This window comes from Geotrypetes seraphini, chromosome 9 (genome assembly GCF_902459505.1).
Source record: "Geotrypetes seraphini chromosome 9, aGeoSer1.1, whole genome shotgun sequence".
Classification (NCBI taxonomy): domain Eukaryota; kingdom Metazoa; phylum Chordata; class Amphibia; order Gymnophiona; family Dermophiidae; genus Geotrypetes; species Geotrypetes seraphini.
The window spans coordinates 179,319,221-179,340,176 of NC_047092.1; the positions used below are offsets into that span (position 1 = coordinate 179,319,221).

General features: G+C 37.6%; 1 protein-coding gene across 4 annotated transcripts in view; it reads right to left on the reverse strand.

Moving 5' to 3' along the window:
• Positions 1–3,193: 3,193 nt before the first annotated feature.
• BDH1 (3-hydroxybutyrate dehydrogenase 1) overlaps positions 3,194–20,956 on the reverse strand; it is a 34,208-nt gene continuing 16,445 nt past the window's right edge. For all 4 annotated transcript variants that reach the window (XM_033958299.1, XM_033958300.1, XM_033958298.1 and 1 more), the window contains exons 6-7: positions 8,553–8,705; positions 3,194–3,779 (exon numbers count right to left, since the gene is read on the reverse strand). In XM_033958299.1, coding sequence (XP_033814190.1) covers positions 3,310–3,779; positions 8,553–8,705 — 623 coding nt within the window. In that variant the 3' untranslated portion in view covers positions 3,194–3,309. The remainder of the gene's footprint in view (positions 3,780–8,552; positions 8,706–20,956) is intronic.

Below are 20,956 nucleotides of genomic sequence, written 5' to 3' on the forward strand. Positions count from 1 at the left end.
TTAGTTTCACCATTGTTACAGTTACCCAGACATAGTTTACAGAATTTTAAACAAACAACTTTCAAATTTTAATTTTTTTTGTTGTTTTTGCAAATTTATAATTTCAATTATAATGTGCCATGAAAAACATTTACTCCGTTTAGTGTGCCAGGGCTAAAAAAGTTTGAGACACTGTATTAGATGAAGCCATTTTGGATTCCAGAATTAGTGGGGCAAAAGCATCTGGGATTCACACTTTTTCAACCAGTTTAGGGGTAAGATATATGGAGAGAGGATCCAGAGAGTGGGAGGAGGAGATGGAATGAGAATAGGTCCTTATGTTTCCTATTTTGGGTTTATTTTAAAGTGCTAGTTTTGATTTCAGTGTGTGCTAAGACTAAAAAAACATACAAAAATACACAAAATGAAAATCTTCCCCATATGTAACATACAGAGTAGAAAAGAAGCAGCCACCACTGTCACAAAGTACTGGTTATTAATCTTAAGGCAGAACTAACCAGTTCCAGTCCATATGAGGTGTAAACAGGTTTGACGAGAGATTTCACTTTGGGCAGAGGCCACTAGATCAGAAATAAATGTCCTGTATTTATGGAAGTGTCTCCTTTCAGCTCACTTCTGCTGGGTAATTCTATAAAGGCACCTATAGGAGCCTAGTCAATAAAGGAAAGATGGCACCTACTTTTCCTAACAGAATACTATTGGCAGTCTAGTATGGTCTGTGTCCCGTATGTGGACATTTAGTTGAAGATGGGCTGGGGAGGGCTTTGATGGCTAAATGGTTAAGATGGGCTGGGGTGGAAACTCCAATAGATAGAACCTAAGCACCCCACCGGGCAAGGCTCTGGGTCTCTGTCTAAGAATATGGACAATTTTAATTAAATGATTGATTTTGTTGGAGCACGTAGGGTTGGGCAGACTGGATGGACCATTCCGGTCTTTATCTGCCGTCATTTACTATGTTACATACGTGGTTAGATGCAAGCACCTATGCTTGTGCGTAAATGCCAGAAACATACAGAACTTATACTATTCTAAAAAGTTAGATGCCCCAACCGTGACCCACCAGTGGTCAGTTACATCCGGTCTGTGGCTGGGAAACTGAAGGCGTGTAAGACACGCCGATATTGGCTTATGTATGTACATGGAGCTTATCAAACGGTATAAGCAGTCTTAATTCCTAGCATTTCTTCTTCTTTCTTATAGTTTGTAGACAATAGACAGCAAAATATAAGAAGGAAGAAGAAATCCTAGGAAATTAAGACTGCTAATACCGTTTGCTAAGCTCCGTGCACTTACACTTAACTCTTGTATTCTATAATACTCTGTTCTTGGGGTGCCAAAATAGAGTCGCTCAGCTGTAGAATTGCCCCCTATAGCCCCCTATAGCTGTAGAATTGCCCCCTTCTATGGGATCTTATGTGGCACCTTTTCAGGGCTTTCTCAGTTTTGTTTTGGATTTTTTGCAGGTTGTGCGCCAATATTCCCATTCGCACACATTACCTACCACTAAATGTCCCCAGATTAACCTGCATTAGTCAGTTAACATGCGATAAGAATAACGTAATGATCCACACCCACACTATGGGCTCCTTTTACTAAGCCGCATTAGGGCTTTAATGCGCGGAATAGCGCGGGCTAGACCTTAACGCCAGCATTGAGCTGGCGTTAGTTCTAGCCGCATAGCACGGATTTAGCACGCGTTAAAAACGCTAACACAGCTTAGTAAAAGGAGCCCCTATGACTCTTCTAAATTCAGTAACATGGTTTAGCACAGGGAAAATACTGCGCAGTGTTTTAATGCGTTTGCGCAAAACATTCTACTAGGGTGGGGGGGGTTGATTCTTCTGTTTGTTGCGAATGTAATTTCCTGCGCTTTTGTATTGTTGTTTGACAATTTTCCTTAATAAAAACAGATTTTACATAATGCGTTTGTGCAGAAGCCTGTTTTTGCGCATTACCTGCACATTAGTGTCCTTAATACATCCTGCAGAAATCCTGCCTAGATTGAAGGTGCAGATTCTACACAAGGTGCCCTACCGTCGCCTAACTTAATTGTTTTAATTGGCGCACTAATTGACCAAACCAATTAAAATAAATGTAGGCGCCCACAGGTGCCTACCTAAAGGGCACCGGCATCGCTTCTACAGAGATACCTATGTTCAAAGTAGGCGTAGCTTGGTCTGAAAATGACCATAGGTGCTATTACGCGTGATTCTCCGTCAAAGGTAGGCTCCAGTAATGTAGGCCTTTAAAACCCTGGTCTACATTACCAGCGCCTACCTTTGACGGGAACTGCAATTCTGCAAACAGCGCCAAAGCGATCACCGCCGATTTTGTAGGCGACCGCCAATTATTGTGCCATTTGCAGAATCTGCCCCCATGTCTGTTTGACAGCAGGGTGCAAATTGATGCATGTAAGCTGCAACTCTGGCCCTGCCCCATCTAAACTCCGTCCCTGAGCATGCTTACTGCACAGGTACTTGCAGGCTTGTACCGGACCTATGTTGGGCATAATCTCATTTTAAATGTTCAATGTAGGAAGTTAGCTGGACTTTTGATTATGAAAAATTATTGCATTAGAGACTGTCCTTTTGAAACAATCTAGAACACATTCAATGCAAACCTTACTTCCTTTAGCACCTAAAATTGCAGATTAAAAAGTTGTAAAGCCAACAAAGCTGTTGTTATGGAAACTACATTTCAATTATTTATTTCTTTTATGTAGAAATAATGATTATACAAGTTGTAGTAACACCCCTTTATTGGACTAAATTCAAACGTTCATGACTACTTTTCAAGTGTTAACCTCCTTTCATCAGGCTGAATGGCCTGCACTAACCTGACGAAGTAATCCAACTTGAAACCTGGTCACAAACGTATTAGGTTTCCATTCATTGGCCAGGTTTCCGCTCCCCAGATTGGCTGGAGATAAGAGATGCTGTGCAGACAGTGCTCAGAGACTCTGGAAAGGAGTCCCAGTCAACAGCAATACTTAATAGCTAGGCTTAGGACCTATGTCAGCTAGGTTCCGGTGGGAGCCACTTGTTTGCAGGCCGCAACTGAGAACTGCTGCTATACTGGCTGGCCTGAGCTGGGAAGAAAATAATATAGGGCAAAAATTTAGGTATGGTAGCCCAACTGAGGACCGCTCTAACTTAGCTGGAAGTCCACAGAAGAAAGGAATCCGCCAGGCCAAATGCGATATAGTTTAATTCACATGAAAAGGTATTACCTACAACTTGTCAGAATTATTTCTACATAAAATAGTGCACTAAAATAGCAATTACATAATTCTAAATGCTTAATATCTTAGTAAACATAAATTCTGTCAGAGACGGCACTAGGCATATGTGTCATGATCTCCATTCGAAGCCACCAGTAATAATCCATGGGATGGTAGCGGGTATATGGAGCTGCTGAGGTCAAAGCATGGGTGACATCGTTGATCACAGCTGATGTATCTGTTGAGCCACTGTTGCAGTACGTTTCCATTTTTGCAATCTTTTCGTCAAAGTACTTCCTGCCATAATCCTTGCGGATGACTTCTGGGAGTTCATGCCACATCTTTTCTGCAATGGCCTGAATTCGTTCTGGGCTGTAGAGGCTCGTGGCTGCGATGAAGTTGCCAGGTTCTACGATGCTAACTTTGACACCATGAGGATGCATCTCGTACCTCAAGCAATCGGAGAAAGCTTCCACCCCAAATTTGGTGATGCAATAAGGGGATCGAGCTGGATTGGCCATACGACCCAACATACTGCTGATGTTAACTACACGACCTGGGCAGAGATAACAGAGATCAAGAAAGGGGCGCTTAATCCAAACTTCTCAAACTAAACATTTGCATCGAGCTTAGTGATTTGTGAAATCAATTTATGTCTAGTTTGGGAGTTGGCTCCATGCTTACCCCTGCAGGGTATAAGATGGATGGGAAGAAAGATTTAACAGGTCAGAGCTCTTCAATTTGGAGAAGAGATAACAAAAGGGATATTTGCAGAGATTTATGACATTGTGAGTCGTGTGGAACAAGTTAACAGGGAATGGTTATCTACCATTTCAAACACTGCTAGGACTAGAGACTGTTCCAGGAAACTAACTGGTAGCAGATCTAAACACACTTCAGAAAGTAGTTTTTCAGTCAATGTACAATTAAACCAGTGTCTCTCAAACTTTGTGCCCCTAAGACAGGGGTGTCAAATGTCGGTCCTCGAGGGTCACAATCCAGTTGGGTTTCAGGATTTCCCCAATGAATATGCATGAGATCTATTTGCATGCACTGCTTTCATTGTATGCTAATAGATCTTATGCGTACTCATTGGGGAAATCCTGAATACCTGACTGGATTGTGGCCCTCGAGGACCAACATTTGACACCCCTGCCCAAATAGATTCCGGGTGTGCCATGAGAGATTCCAAAATTTTACTTTAATTTAAAAAAATTCCCTTTATAGATATACACTAGAATAGATGAGGTCATCCCCACCCCCCCTCCCTCCCAGCCCTCCCACCTCCCACCCCCCAGTAACAACATACATCATACAACCATCATCCCCCTCTTAAACCAAATATCCCCCCCAATGGATGTCAAAGTACCCGAAGAAAAGGAAGGAGAAAAAAGAACAGAATCGAACAAATAGAAACACATAACCAGAATAAAACAAACCCTCAGTGCCCAAATCCAATCCAGGTCCATCAAATCAACTGACATTAGAACTCCCCACATCCAATCCCTCCACTTCCAGGTATCTCCCCCAAAGATCGTAATAGTGCAACTCGACTGCCTGTACTGTTCTTGTATTGTACTGCTGTGGTGGTCTGAGGTTCTTTGTTATAAATAAACAATTACATAAGAAAAGATGAAATGTACATCGCGTAGGCAAGAGTCTATCAATGTTATGAACGTCTGTGTGCGTAAGGATTCAACCGCCCAGACAAGCATCAATCAAGGCTTTGTTACCGTTTGGATCTTCTTATCTTTGCAAACTTAACCCCTCTTTTACGAAATTGCGATAACAGTTTTTAGCGTTGGGAGCCGTGCTGAATGGCCCGCGCTGCTCCCGATGCAGTTTCGTAAAAGGAGGCCTTGGATTTTCAACTCTGACAGAAATTAAATAGAAAAAAAAGAGAACGACTGCAGATGGTGGATGATGAAATGCGTGTTTGCTTGTAGACTATCGAGCCACATGTTGAGTTCATTTGCCCTCAAAAATAAGCACATCCATCGCATTGATTAACAATTCTATTCTATCTATTTTAGTTTCACCGTTGTCACAATTACCCATTTATAGCTTAAAGAACTTTAAATAAATAACTCTCAAATTAAATTTTTTGTTGGTTTTGCAATTTTATAATTTAAATTATAATGTGCCACAAAAAACATTTGCTCCGTTTAGTGTGCCAGAGCTAAAAAAGTTTGAGAGACACTGAATTAAACTAAGAAAATCTGTCCTCAGAGGATGTGCTCAAAGCTAAAAAAAGTTTGGCCTCCTTTTTGGAGAATGGCTCCATTAACAAGTATCATCCAGCCAGACTTGGGCACTGAAACCTCTTTTTTATCCCAGGCAGCATATTCTCAACAGTGGGTGATGTCACCGACGGAGCCCCACAGCGGACAGCCTCGAAAGCTTTGGTTGCGGATCCTCCTTTCACAGTTTTCCATCATGACAAGGTGGTCCTCCGTACTCATCCGAAATTCTTACCTAAAGTTGTTTCAGAATTTCACATCAATCAATCTATTGTTCTTCCAGTATTTTTTCCAAAGCCTCATTCTCAACCTGGAGAAGTGGCTCTCCATACTTTGGACTGCAAGTGTGCCTTGGCTTTCTACTTGCAATGCACTCAACCTCACAGGACAGCCCCACAACTTTTCATCTCTTTCGATCCAAATAAGTTGGGGCACCCGGTCTCGAAGCGAATCATCTCCAACTGGATGGTATGCTTGTATCTCTTTCTGCTATGCTCAGGCTGGTCTCCCTCTGCAGGGTCGAGTCACAGGCCACAGAGTTTGAGCAATGGCGGCGTCTGTAGCTTTCCTCTGATCAATTCCTATTGAAGAAATCTGCAAGGCTGCCACTTGGTCCTCGGTTCATACATTCACCTTTCATTACTGTCTGGATACTTTCTCCAGAAGGGATGGCCATTTTGGCCAATCTGTTTTGCAAAATCTTTTTTCTTAACTTGCCAACTTTCCCTCCATCCCATTATGCTTAGCTTGGAGGTCACCCACTGTTGAGAATATGCTGCCTGCTTGTCCTGGGATAAAGCACAGTTACTTACCGTAACAGTTGTTACCCAGGGACAGCAGGCAGATATTCTCACAACCCACCCTCCTCCCCTGATTGGCTTCTTAGCTAAGTATCTGAACTGAGGTTCCTCACAGGAGACGCGCGCTCTAACTCGGGCGGGAAGGTACTCGCGCATGCGCAGTGCAGCACTCGGAAGCTCTTTCAAAGATCTTCAAGCAAGTCTGCTTTCGAGGCTGTCCGCTGCACGGCTCCGTCGGTGACATCACCCACTGTTGAGAATATCTGCCTGCTGTCTCTGGATAACAACTGTTACGGTAAGTAACTGTGCTTTCTGGGAGTGTACAACAGGAACTGGATCTCCCCATTGGCATTATGCTGAGTACTTCCAAGTGCCTCCCATTGGCCACAGTTGGAGACACAATGCTGAGCTTGATGGACCTTGATCTATGCCCCAGTATAACATCTCTTATAACCTCAGTATTTGAACCAGCAACCTTCTATCTGGGAGCCAGAGACTAAAGGAGCAGTTCCCCAGGTGAGTTAACAGAAAACACTGATCTGCTAGCCAAGCAGCTCATGTCCATCCACTTCTTGCCACCCCTTGCCGCTATCTCTATGAGATTCCTTTGAGATACGATGTTCCAAGGTATAGAAAAATCTGGTGCGGCAGTCATCATTCTCAGTCACATTCCTACTACTAATTATTTCTATAGCGCTAGCAGACGTATGCCACGCAATACAGAGTCACAAAGAAGACGACAGTCCCTGGTCGAAGGAGCTTACAATCTAAACAGACAAAGAGGATGTCATAGATACAGTTAAGGGGAAGGGTTAATCTGCTGGCTGGATTGGAAGGCAGAGGGGAGTTCAGGACAATCGAGCCATTGTGACATCACTGATGAGGTCGGCTCTTATTGGTGGAATGAGGCATTATGACATCACAGTCTCAGCTCTGCTTCCCAAAGAGTGAAAATCTTCACACTACTGCTATGAATTATTTCTATAGCACTACCAGACGTACACAGTGCTTTACAGAGTCATAAAGAAGACAGTCCCTGGTCGAAAGAGCTTACAATCTAAACAGACAAGACGTCATGGATACAGTTAAGGGAAATTGTTAATCAGCTAGCTGGGTTGGAAGGCAGAGAAGTAGTGTTAAGGACTGAAGGCTATATCTAATCTAATCTTTGATTTTTTATACCGATTCATCCCAACAGGAGGGCTTGACTCGGTTAACAAAATATTAATAAACTTATACAGGAGATTAGAATAGAAACAATATATTTTATGATTGATTATTTGAAAAAGAAGGATCATTAGTAAATTTATGAAATAAATATATCTTCAGTGGGTAGATGAGCGAGAACTTCACCGAAAGGGTGGTCGATCATTGGAACGAGCTGCCTCAGCAGGTGATTGAGGCCAACAGCGTGTCAGATTTTAAGAGAAAATGGGATATTCACGTGGGATCAATAGGGGAGTAAAAATCAGGGAGTGGGTCATTGGCATGGGCAGACTCGATGGGCTATGGCCCTTTTCTGCCGTCAATTTCTATGTTTCTATGAACTCTAATTATAGAAGGAAGGTCATTCCAAACTTTTACGAGTAAAAATGAAAATGATCGACACAAATTGGCCACAGTTTTTAGTCCTTTAGCAGAGGGAAAGCAAACAGCCTCAGCTTGAACCACATCTATTATCATGTTAAGGCTAATGCATTTTAGCCTGGATTTTATTTTTTTTAATAAATGTACCAGACTGACCAGGGTTGAAATCTGAAGTCAGAAGTGCCAGCTGAGAGGACATTAATTTGGCTTTTGGTCTCTCTTCTGGGAGGAGACACTGGTCTGTTGGGATCCTGACTTAACTCAATTAAGGCCCCCTTTGATGAAGCCACATCACTGGCTGAAGTGCTATTAGCTCCGACGCTCTTTGGACTTCTAGGAGCGGTGGAGCTTTTACCACCACGGCCGGCAATAAAAAAAGTCAAACGCGGCTTCCTAAAAGGGGGGAGGGGGGGAAGTCCTATATCTTTTCTTTTTTGTTTGTATATAAACCATTCTGATAAATATTTTCAAGGACAATATGTAAAGGATGATAATAAACATATATTTTAAGTCTCACTATACTAGGTCAGATCTAAAATCCATCAAGCCCTGTATCTTGTTTCCAACAGTGGCCAATTCAGGTCATAAGGTCACCATTCACCTGAGACAGATTTTAAATAGTAACTAGAAGTAAAAGACTTAACTGTGTTATCAGGACACCAAGCCATCAAATCTCCCATTCACAAAACATATTTAGCTCACCTTTGGCTCTCCGAATCAGCGGAAGGAATGCTTTGGTCACTCGGACAGTGCCCCACAGGTTAACCTCGGCCACCTCCTTGTACGTCTCCATACTGGTGAACTCCACCTCTCCAAAAGTAGAGATTCCCGCATTGTTAACCAGACCCCACAATCCTAGAAATCAACCACAAATGCCAGACATTATTTGGCGTGACACACCCACGCCAAAAAAAGCTTTGAATACTAAAGAACAAAATTGGATCTATTCCTTAAATACTTTGGCTCCTAATGGCTTGAATGAAGAAATCAATTGGATGTCTTTGGTTTGAATTAGGTTTCTTTAACAATAAACAGGAATTGCCGTTTTGCAGATTAGGTTTCCACAGTTAAAATATCTAGTAGTCTAATTGTATTTATGACCGTATTGGTCAGTTCCCGCTCCAATCAGACACTTAGTTTCGGTTTGAATTTTTTATTTTAATCGGAACTGATGACAGACGCCATTATAACATGATACTTCATGGAGAGGAGCGGTTTCTTTGAAGCATGATAGTAAGTTTACTATAATTTAAGCTATACACGATAAATAATAGTTGAGAGGTCCTTGTTAATATGTATGAAACATAGTTAAAATTAAATTATAGTTATTCTCACTGGCTAAGACAAAATATTTTTGTATTTTTTTTAGATTAAACACGGGAGCCTCAACCCTGATGAAAAGTTATCTTGAAGCATGTGCATGTTGGTAGAGGCGCTTCCTAATACTGGCTGCTAAGTATATAAATATGAAAAAAGTTATTACAACTTAAAAAATTACAAAAGTCACGAAAAACTTATAAAAATATAAAAGAGTAGAAATTATTGATCCTATGACGATCGGGTTTTGTGACTTGCTTCACATAAACCATAAGGGTCTTTTAGCCCTCTGAGGATCATATAAAGAGACTGGATAATGTGTATATTGAATCCAGGATTAAGACTATTCAAATAGGAAATCTGATGTCATAAAAAGAACGTCCCAGGGCCAAGCAGCCCTTTGAATGGCTTAAGGGCCTGGCTAGAGAGTTGCGCGGGGACAGAAATCCCACCCGTCCCTGCGAGGAATCCCCTCCGTCCCCGCCTGTCCCTAGAAACTTCAGAAATAGTTATTTCATTTAATTATGCTACTGAATTAAAGCAAAAAGACTTTATTAATTTGGAAATATTAATTGGGAAGAATACATACTTTGTAAACGGGTTTCTACCAGAGCCTCTAATGTAAACATAAAAATATAAATAGCTGATGAGAACCCCCAAGCTGTTAGCTGAGGACTTCCTGTGCAGTTGGCCGAGGGTCCCTTTTGCCAAGCTTGGCAGGCAGCAGTAGCGTCCTTGAGTCACAGATGCTGGCACCTCAGTGGCTCATGGATGTTGCCATCGACTGCTGTGCCTGGTGAAGGGGAGTTCTGGCCGTCTCTAGAGGAGATCCTCTGCTGGTGGTGCTTGGGGATCCCCACCAGTCACAGCAAGGGTCAGCAAGTACTTCAACACTGTAGAAATAAAACCAGAAATGCATTTTCTTTTCTTTTGAATGCAATACAAATACATCTGCTATATACATTTCCCAAAGCTAATATATTTTATTCAATAAATTCTGTTTTTTTACCTTTGTTGTCTGGAGACTTATTTTTCCAGTTTCTTTTTTCCGCTTTCCCATCTTCTGTAAATTCTTCTGTTGCTATCCATTGGTTCCTCCTACTATGGTCCAGCATTTATCCCTTTCTCATCTTTTCCCCCTGCCCACCAGCCCCATGCCTAACATTTCTCCTTCTATCACCCCTCTCCAGCACCATGCCACATCTCTCCCTCCATTCCCTTCACCACTATGTCCAACATTCCTCCCTCTTGCATCCATTTCAATCTGTCTCACTGTTCCCTTTCCACCACAATATTTCTCCCTCTCATCTGTACCTCACTCCCTCCCTATGACCAAAAATTCAACTTTCTTCCATTCCCCGTGTGCACAACCATCTCTTTCCTTCTCACTGACACAACCACGCCCAATTCTCCCTATTTCCTCCCTCACCTCAGCATCTCTTTCCCTCCCTTCCTCCATCCTCTCTCCCAAGTTCATGCCTTGTGTCCAAAAACGCATTTCCTTCCCCCTTTTGTGTTCCACGTTTGCCTCCCATGTTCGACCTCCTTCTGTCCCTCATTTGCCTCCCACGTTCGACTCTTTTTGTGTCCTGCGTTTGCCTCCCATGTTCGTGTCCAGCTCTCATCAGCCAGCAACTTTCTCATCCAAATTGAGCTCTGGGAGGTAGCTGGAGCCACGAGGCTCGTCTTTTATTTCCTGCCTGCCCTGCAGCAACACACATAGCCAACCGGAAGTCTTCCCCGATGTTAACGCTGACATCAGAGGGAGGGAGGGCTTTGCTTAAGCCCTACCTCCGACGTCAGCACTGACATCGGGGCTCATGCATATATGTTGGGCTTACCTCAGCCACTCTGCTTTCACTCTCCCCTCATACGTATTAGTCTGTTTCCAGAGTTCTGTATCAGATCGTGACCTCTCTCTTGGGAACTCTCCTGGATAGTCTGGGTTTTTTAGACTTGTATCAACCTCTAGATGTGGAAGCCTCCTCTCACTCTGGAACCTCTCTGAATGACTCTCCTTTGTGGCAAATAAACACCTCCCTGCTGAGTTCTGCCCCCTAACCTTGTCAAGGTTGCTCAGCACTGAGCTGTAGAGCCCGGTGTGTTCTGGGACATGTAGTACGCTCACTCTTAGGCTAGCAGCCTCTGCTGTATGGAGGTAGAAAGGTAGCATTAGTGGAAGATAACCCCTTACTCTTCCACAATCACATACATTTCTATGCATAAATTTTTGCAATGCTGACATTTATGCAAAGAACAATATTGCAGCACATAAGCAGATGCAATTTTTTTTCTGCTTGGATCTGTGCACAGAACTGACACTTCCCACTTTGCCTTAAAACACTCTTATGCTCACAGCAGAAAGACGAATCCTAACAGGTGCTACTGCAGAAGAATAAGCTAACCCTTCTATGCTTCCTCAAGCTTCAAGTTCCTGTGTTACGCTCACCTTAAAGCAGTATTCTTTTTTTTTTTTTTAATTCTTTATTCGGTTTTAACTCTTGCAACAAGTGTACAAAATTCAATCAGATAATTCGTACAAATCACTTGACATTCTAACAATTATTGTCAAATGCATATAAAAAAGACCCCTCCCCCATCCATCCCATTCATCAGGAATAAACCCATTAAATCACATAACATACCCCCCCCCATCCCCACATTAAATATAGTCCTATGTAATAAAAAGGTGTCCAAGGTGTCTAATCATTAGAATATGCAATCAATGGCCCCCAAATCTTTAAAGCAGTATTCTTGAATGCAAGACCCAGGGGCCAATCGCGATCCCTGGAAAACCTCCAAGGCCACCTCCATTATCAGTCTTGGGGTTTTCCTCTTCTCTCTCTGCTTTTCTACAAAAGCTCACAATAGAAAGGAGCCCTAAGAATTCCACTACAAAAATACCAGAAATGCTTGAAGCTCATTAGAAAAAATAAAACCAGTCAATAGTGGCATTAAGCCCAGTTAAGTTGTTTTTATTGTTTTTAATTCTTTATTCATTTTTACACCTTACAACAAGTGCGTCAGAAATTTAACAGTCAAACTTATACAATATCACTTGATTATCTATCATATACGACTTAAATTAACAATATTTAAACCCTCCCTCCCATCCCTACTATTTCATAAATAATTACGTATATCATATAATTTATTATATATAATCTTTTCAAATAAACTAAACATTTACTACAAGATTAGGAAGCGTAATCGCAAAGCTCCTCTACAACTAGGCACAGAATATTAAAAAAAAAATTTTCCTTCTAAAAAAATTTCATCAAAAAAATAATTACTAAAGAAGCTGAACATAAGACAATTGAAAATATCCTCTTTTACTAAAGCTGAAGCGAAGCTGAGGTAGTGTGAGCTGAAAAGGCAGAGTGCCGTTTTTTTTCTCAACGGTTTTATGAGACTTGACTGCAGCGCCGAGAAAGTGAAGCGTGTGAGTAAACAAAAGACAGAGCTAGAGGCACAGATATAGAGGATGATTGTGTCATGATATTGTTTAACGTAATATATGAAAAATAAACCGATGAATGTTGCCAGCCTTCGACGAAACTGAAGAGGCTTGGGAGAGAAAAAGCTGAGAGAGGAATGGCGGCGAATTGAATGGTGAGGCGCTGAAAACAGATGAAAATCAGTTGCTTGGGAGATTATTGAAATATAAGAAAATTATTGGAGTGAATGTTGCTCTCCTCTATCGTAGCTGTGACCGGGCTTGTGAGAGGAGAGCCGGAAGAAAGGATTGCCGATTTTTTTTTTTTAGCGCTAAAACGGCATGATATTGAAGATAAGTGACTGACAGAGCTAATAAGATAAATCTGACTAAGACAGTTGGAAACAGACGCTGAACCCTGAGGACAAAGAATCGAAGAAATTTCTTTTCACTAAAACAAAAGAAGATTCAAAAGAATGTTTATTGGAGAGATGATAAAAACTTAAGGTGAATTATACCAGCTTATTATTATGCTTGTTATGCCTAAATATTTCCTCCATGTTGAAATTTGACTAACAGTAAGAAAAAAAAAAAAAAAAAAGCTGATCTAGTTCTGAGACTACTATTAACTGACTTGAGTGATGGTTTGATTTCTCTTGTTGGTGCTGATTTGGAGCCCTAAGGGTAGAGAACGGAAGATATTAATTTGCCCTTTGATGATTTCTCTTTATGAAGACAAACAATTAAATCAACCCTAGAAGATCAACTAATTGCCTTAAGACACTGAAAAGAATAAAGGCAGTTTATTAAAAATATATTAGTCAACAAAAAGATATTACTTACTTTGATAAAAGACTAATATCTGGAAAAAAAAGAGAAGATAAAACTCTTTACATTAAAAATTAATACTGAATTGAATATTACTTCCCTCTGACAGAGCTGCGATTGGGCTTGTGAGAGAGGAGACAGAGAAAAGGTTCAACGGAAACTTAAAAAAACTGAAACAGCAAGACATTGAGGCAATTGAGAGACGCTGAGAAAAGACAACTGCTTCAAGTTGATCAAATAGGAAAAATAACTCTATAAAGTGTTGCTCTCCTCAATCAGGGCTGCGATTGGGCTTGTGAGAGGAGAAAAAAAAAAAAAAAAAAATAATAATTAATTAAGAATTTTTTTTTTTTTTTTTCTCAGCGCTGAAAAGGTGTCTCATTAAGAGAGAGAGTGAATGTCAGAAATAGTAAATTAAAATTTCTGAAAGGAATTTACTAATTTGAAAGAGATCTAAAGGAAAGAAATGTTATTGGACTGAATGTTACAGATAACTGAGGAAAAGAAAAGAGCTTAAAAAGAAAATTTCTACTTCAAAAGATAGAACAAAATCTTGGAAGAAAAGAGATTAAAAACCTAAGAATACCAAATCTAAGAGACTAAATACAAGAAATAAGAATAACCAAGAAAAAGAAAACAATAACATGGCAAGTACCAGACAAAACAAAAATGAGACTGGTACATCTGCAAAAAGACAGAAACAAGAACAAATAACACCAAGCAAGATACCACTTCCAATCGAAGAATCAGACACATTAAGCAAAGCAGAAGTTATGGAAGAACTAAAACAAATCAAACAAATGCTCAAGGAAACAATAACTAATATGTTGGAAATGAAAGAAGAAATTTTAAATATACATAGACAAATGGAAGTTAACAACAAAAGAACAACTGAACTAGAATCAAAAATGGAAACTATAGAATGTGAATCAAAAAGATGTAAAAACGACAGCCTGGAATTAAATAAATTAAAAGATCAACTAGAGGACTACGAGAATAGAGGAAGAAGAAAAAACATCAAACTTTTTGGAATACAAGAAAATCTAGAGGGGAAAAATACTATCCTTTTCCTTGAAAATTTAATTCCAAAAATACTACAGTTAGACTTGAAACAACCAATTGAAATTGAAAGGGCGCATAGAATCCCAATTAAAAACTTAGAAAACAAAAACAGACCAAGACCAATAATTTTCAAAATGCTGAGATATCAACAAGCACTAGAGATACTAAATGCAGCAAAAAAAGATAAAAACCTAAATTATAAAGGATCAAAATTATGGTTTTTACCAGACTTCGCCAAAAACACAGCAACTAAAAGAAAAAGACTACTAGACATGAGACCACTACTAAAAGAAAAAGGATTTAAATATGGTCTATACTACCCAGCGAAAATGAGAGTGTCATCTGGAGACAAGTCTTTATATTTTGAGGATCCCGAAAAACTAAAAGAGTTTCTCTCTAAACCAGAACCTATGATATTCTAATATAATACATTAAGATGGTTTTGAAGACTCTATGAAAAAATAGAAAATATAACATATCTACTAAGGAAATACAAATTAACATATTGTTAAATGGATAATGATACATTAATAAAATGTTATGGAAAATGATTAAAGATATAAATGATCAATATAGATAGATAGAAGGGAAATTTGTTTAAACATTGAATATTGATTGCCTGGAATGGGGAGAATGTTAGGATTACAATTCCAATGTGTATCCTTAAGCAGCCAATGAATTGGGTGGGAAAGGGAGGGATAAAGAGAATATTTATTAGAATAATTAAGGGAGATACATTAGGGTTAAATATGTGTGTCGTGAAGAAAATCTTTTGGATATTAAATATGAAAGAGGAGAGGAAGAATAAGATAATGAAAAGTATTAAAATATATAATGTCTTTTAAAATATATTCTATTAATGTCAATGGCCTGAATCATGTAATTAAAAGGAAAAAAATATTAACATTTTTAAAAAAACAAAATGCAGATATTTACTGTCTGCAAGAGACCCATCTTAATATGAAGGAATCACAGAAATTATCAGGAGGATGGATAAAGGAATGTTTTTTTGCTCCAGCAGTGGATAAAAAAGCAGGGGTTGCAATTCTTATAAATAAAAAATGTATGGCTAATATAAAGGTAAAAAGTTCAGATCCACATGGAAGATGGATACATATCGATATAAGTATGGGAAATGATACCCTGACGTTATTTAATATATATGCCCCTAATTCGAATCAATCAGAATTTTTCAAAAAACTACAAAATATGTTATTACCACTGGCTGCCTCTAATTTAGTGGTGGCTGGAGATTTTAATGCTGTAATGGATCCATTATTAGATAAAAAACCAGGTAAAAATATTAAATCTTTAGGTCTAGATAATTTAGTTCAAACATGCGATTTGAAGGATATATGGCGTATTCTTCATTTTAATGATCAGGAGTATTCATTTTGTTCACAAGTTCATAAATCATTTTCAAGAATAGATTATATTTTTGTTTCAACAAATAAAGTGCAACAGGTGATTAAAGCCTCCATTGATCCTATTATCATTTCGGATCATGCGGGAATATGGATAGAAATACAATTAGATCAATTAGAAAATAATAGACCTCTTTGGAGATTTGATAATGCATTGCTTGTGGATGACAAATTTTTGGAAAATTTTAAAACACAAATTAATGAATTTTTTCAAACAAATTTAGTGGAAGATACATCTATAGAGAATGTATGGGATGCATTTAAAGCAACTATGAGGGGTAATATTATATCATATTCAGCTTTTATTAGGAAACAGATCAAAAAACAATATATAGAATTAGAAAAAGAAATAAAAATATTAGAAGCTAAATTGATAAGTAAATGGGAATATGAAGTTTTACAAGCTCTTTTGAAAACAAAAGGTAAATATAATGAATTAACTTCAAAAATGATAAGAAAAGATTTGTTTTCCAAGCAAACAGTGTATTATGGAAATTCTAATAAGGCGGGAAAATTATTGGCAAATTATCTTAAGGCAAAAAAAAGGAGAACTAATATTAATGGAATAAAAGATGATAATGGTATAATAACAAATCAAACAAATATAATTTTAAAACAATTTTTAAATTTTTATAAGGATCTATATTCTTCCGAACCTTATTTGGAGAAACAAAAAGATGGAAAAAAATTTTTAGATTTAATTAATGGACCTAAGATTCCTGATCATATAAAACGAAGTTTAGAAGAACCTATATCATTAAAAGAATTAGAAACAGCATTGAGATCTCTTAGAGTTGGATCCGCTCCAGGTGGTGATGGTTACACAGTAGAATTTTATAAAACATTTCAAAATATCCTCTCCCCACATTTATTAAAATTATATCAGACACAACTTATAAAAGGTAATATAAAAGGTACTATGGCTGAATCAATAATAATTGTTTTGCCTAAGCCAAATAAAGATCCTACTTTGGTTTCAAACTACAGGCCTATATCTTTGATAAACGTTGATAATAAACTTTTGGCGAAAATTTTGGCTTTGAGATTAGCCAAAGCTCTCCCACATATTATAGATATGCATCAAACGGGTTTCGTTGCTAAAAGACATTCCTCCAATAACTCTAGACTATTATTTCACATGCTAAACTTATCAAAAAAAATGGAGGAACCGGCTTTTACAGTTTCATTAGATGCTGAAAAAGCATTTGATAGAGTAGAATGGAATTTTATGTATCAGGCTTTAGAATGGTTTGGTATAGGTTCTGGATTTATACAAATGGTAAAAACTTTGTATAGCTTCCCAATTGCAAGACTAAATATTAATAATAAGATATCTGATGGTTTTCAATTACAGAGGGGAGTTAGACAAGGCTGTCCGTTATCTCCTTTGTTATTTGATATTGTATTAGAACCCTTATTGTTAGCAATACAGCAAACAAGGGAGATACAAGGTATTCCATATTCAGATATGGAATATAAAATTTCGGCTTATGCGGATGATATTTTGCTTTATTTGAGAAACCCAGAGTCTACCTTATCTTCTTTATTGGAATTAATTGATAAGTTTGGCAAATTTTCAGGTTATAAAATTAATTGGAATAAATCTGAAATTATACCCTTGAATGTTTACTGTGTAAAAGGATTATTTGATACTTTTCCATTCATATGGAAAGAAGAAGGATTTAAATATCTAGGCATTCAAGTAAAAAAAACAATTGAAGATACTGTAAAAGAAAATGAAAAATATGTATTAAAAAAAGTTACGGAGTTATGTGAGCAATGGAACCCATTACATATTTCTTGGTGGGGAAGAGTTCAAACAATTAAAATGATGATGTTGCCTGTGGTTTGCTACCAAATGAGTATGATACCTATTTATTTTCAGGGGTCCTTTTATAAAAAGCTTAATAGAATTTTAACAAAATTTCTTTGGCTTGGTAAAACACCTAGAATAGCTTTAGTAACCTTACAAAAATCAATTAAGGAGGGAGGGGTAAATTTTCCAAATTTCTATAGGTACCATCAAGCCTATATTCTACGTCAGGGTATGTATTGGATCCTCCCAGAACTTATAGATAATGCACCAGATTGGTTATATTTGGAATGGCGCCTTATGTTTCCCCTAAATTTAGTTCATCTACCAAGTATTAATATACCTAAAAGATACAAAGAAAATAAAATAATAATGGATACTTGGAAAACATTGAGATTTATTGATAAATTAACACCCATCCCAATATACAAATCAACTAATCAATCCATATGGATAAACTCCAAGATCAAAATTGGCGGAACTCAAATCCTTTGGAAGAACTGGATTATTGCAGGCATTAGATCTCTAGACGATGTTATTTCAGAAAATAAACTGCTGGATTTTTCACAATTGCAACATAGATTTGGGCTCAATAAAACACAAAGTTTTAAATGGTTGCAATTGAAGCAGGCCATTCAGGTAGGGTTCCCTGAATGGAAAACATTGAACAGTCAATATAGTTTAAAGTTCTTATGCTTTAAAACAGACTTCCTAGGACATCAAGCCGCAATGTGGTATAAATTAATATCTGGATATTTGAATAAAAAACCAAAAAATGGTCTGAGAGACATTTGGAGCATTGAGATTGGACATCAGATTGATGCATCTCAATGGCCACTAATTTGGTCTTGGAGAATGGGATGTACAGTATCAGCATCTATGAGGCAGACTTGGTTCTTTTTATTGCATAGAGCTTTTTGGACCCCTACATGTTTGCAAAAATTAGATAGTTCTAAGTCAAATAAATGCTGGCACTGTAATCTAAAACCAGGGACATTAGATCATTTATTATATCATTGTCCCTATATTAAAACTTTTTGGAATTCAATTTGGCCACAAATTAACAAATTAATGGAAAATCATATTGCAATATCATATGATACAATTTTATTTGGAATGATGATGAGAAAAAAAAGTCAAATTTCACCAGAAAATAATAAGCTTTTATTAATTATGACAGGGGTTGCCATTCAACATATAACTAACAACTGGAAAAATTACAACAACCTAAATTATACATTTTGGTGGAACACAATATGTCATATTTTTAAAATGGAAAGAACAATTGCAATACAAAGGGGGACATATACAAAATTTATAAAAATATGGGGGCCATTGACAAAATACTGTAATGAATAAATAATAGAATACTTTTTCTTCTTTTCTTCTTTTAGAGATTTTTATTTATGACACACATATAGGGGGGATAAGGAAAATAATTTATACATAATATATTATAATAAATGATACAAAATGTAACGAATGAATAAAAGGTAATAAAAGGGTGGGGGGAGGGAAATGGGATAAAATTTGTTTAGATTATATGGTATTAGATATAAAAAAGTTATTCAATATGTATCAATTGTATTCTAATATATTGTATACTTTTTATATAAAATTTGAAAATTAAAATATTATATTAAAGTAAGGAAAGGGAGGGGGGAGGGTGAGGGGGAAAATCAAATTCAGATATATAATGTATTAGATATAAAAGTGAAAAAATGCATTTATCAATTGTAATTTATTATTATGTACACTTTATGAAAAATTAGAAAATAAAAAATAATGGAAAAAAAAAAAAAAGAAATCCCTCCCCCCCAACCCTCACTTAGCAATGATACCAATAAGAGAAAAATGTTATTTACTCATTACAATATTCTATTAATGGTCCCCAAACCTCCTGAAATTTATTAAAATTTACTTTCTGTGTGGCTAACGTTCTTTCCATTTTATATATATGACACAGAGAATTCCACCGGAAACTATAGTTTAATCTACTCCAATTTTTCCAATTAAATGTAATATGTTGAATGGCAACTTATTATTTTTTGAAGAAATTTGACTTTTCTTACTCATTGGCATTCCAAATAGTATAGTATCATATGATAAAGCTACCAGATTTTCTAATAAACAATTTATTTGGCCCCATATCGATTTCCAAAAAGCCAAAATAAAAGGACAATAGAATAATAAATGATCTAAAGTCCCTGCTTCGAGATGACAATGCCAACATCTATTCACAAGCCCAGTTAAGTTAATAGTCAGCCGTGCTGAACATACATATTTGGCTGCTGACTGCTGCTCCCTCTGTCTGTTTAGATTAAGTCTGTCATTAGACCAGCAACTCATATCTTGTCATATTTGTCATTTTGTAAGCTGTTGAAAACATAATTATTTCAGCAATATTATGGAAGCAAACTGTGACGATAGGATTTAGCAATAATTGACTTGGTTAATTTGAACTATTGATTTATTCTTTTATTGGGTTTCTTTTTAATAGATTTTGTGAAGTGACTGTATTGTATTTTAATAAGATTTTTATTGTACACCACTAAATACTTATGTCAATAGCGGTAAATCAAATAATAGATCCAATTCAATCCAATCTTATTTAACTGTACACATAGGCCCACTTTTACAAAGGTGCATGTGCTAAATCAACACATGCACTAATCACTAACACATCCATAGGATAACATGCACGCATTAGTGTTTAGCGTGTGATTAGCGTGCACTATTTACTGCGCGCTAAAAGCTTAGCGCACCTTTGTAAAAGAGGGGGTTATTGTAGCTTCAGTTTAGCCACCCATCTATTTATCCCAACTGACTGCACTGGGCCCCTTGGCTACACAGCATGATATCTCACTGTATTTTAGGAACTGCATTAGCATCATACCTGTGTTACTTGAATGTTCTAGAGCACGCCTATTAAGCGTTTCATTGGTATTATATTGTCCACAAGTCGAGAGAGATTCAGAGCACAAATCACACAGGAAAAAAAAGCACAAAGGGCCTTCGCCTTACAGGAAAAAGGACTTCAATTTCTTGATGGACCCGACACGGGCCATGTTTCAGCATATCCGCCTGCATTGAGGAAATTTTTATATAGAAAAGTGAATGATGAAAACAATCTGAAACAGTAGGTGCAAAAGCTGATTTTAAAAGTTCTTCTGTACAACAAACTCCATTCTTGGCGTGACCAAATCAAAAAAAAGTATGCACATGC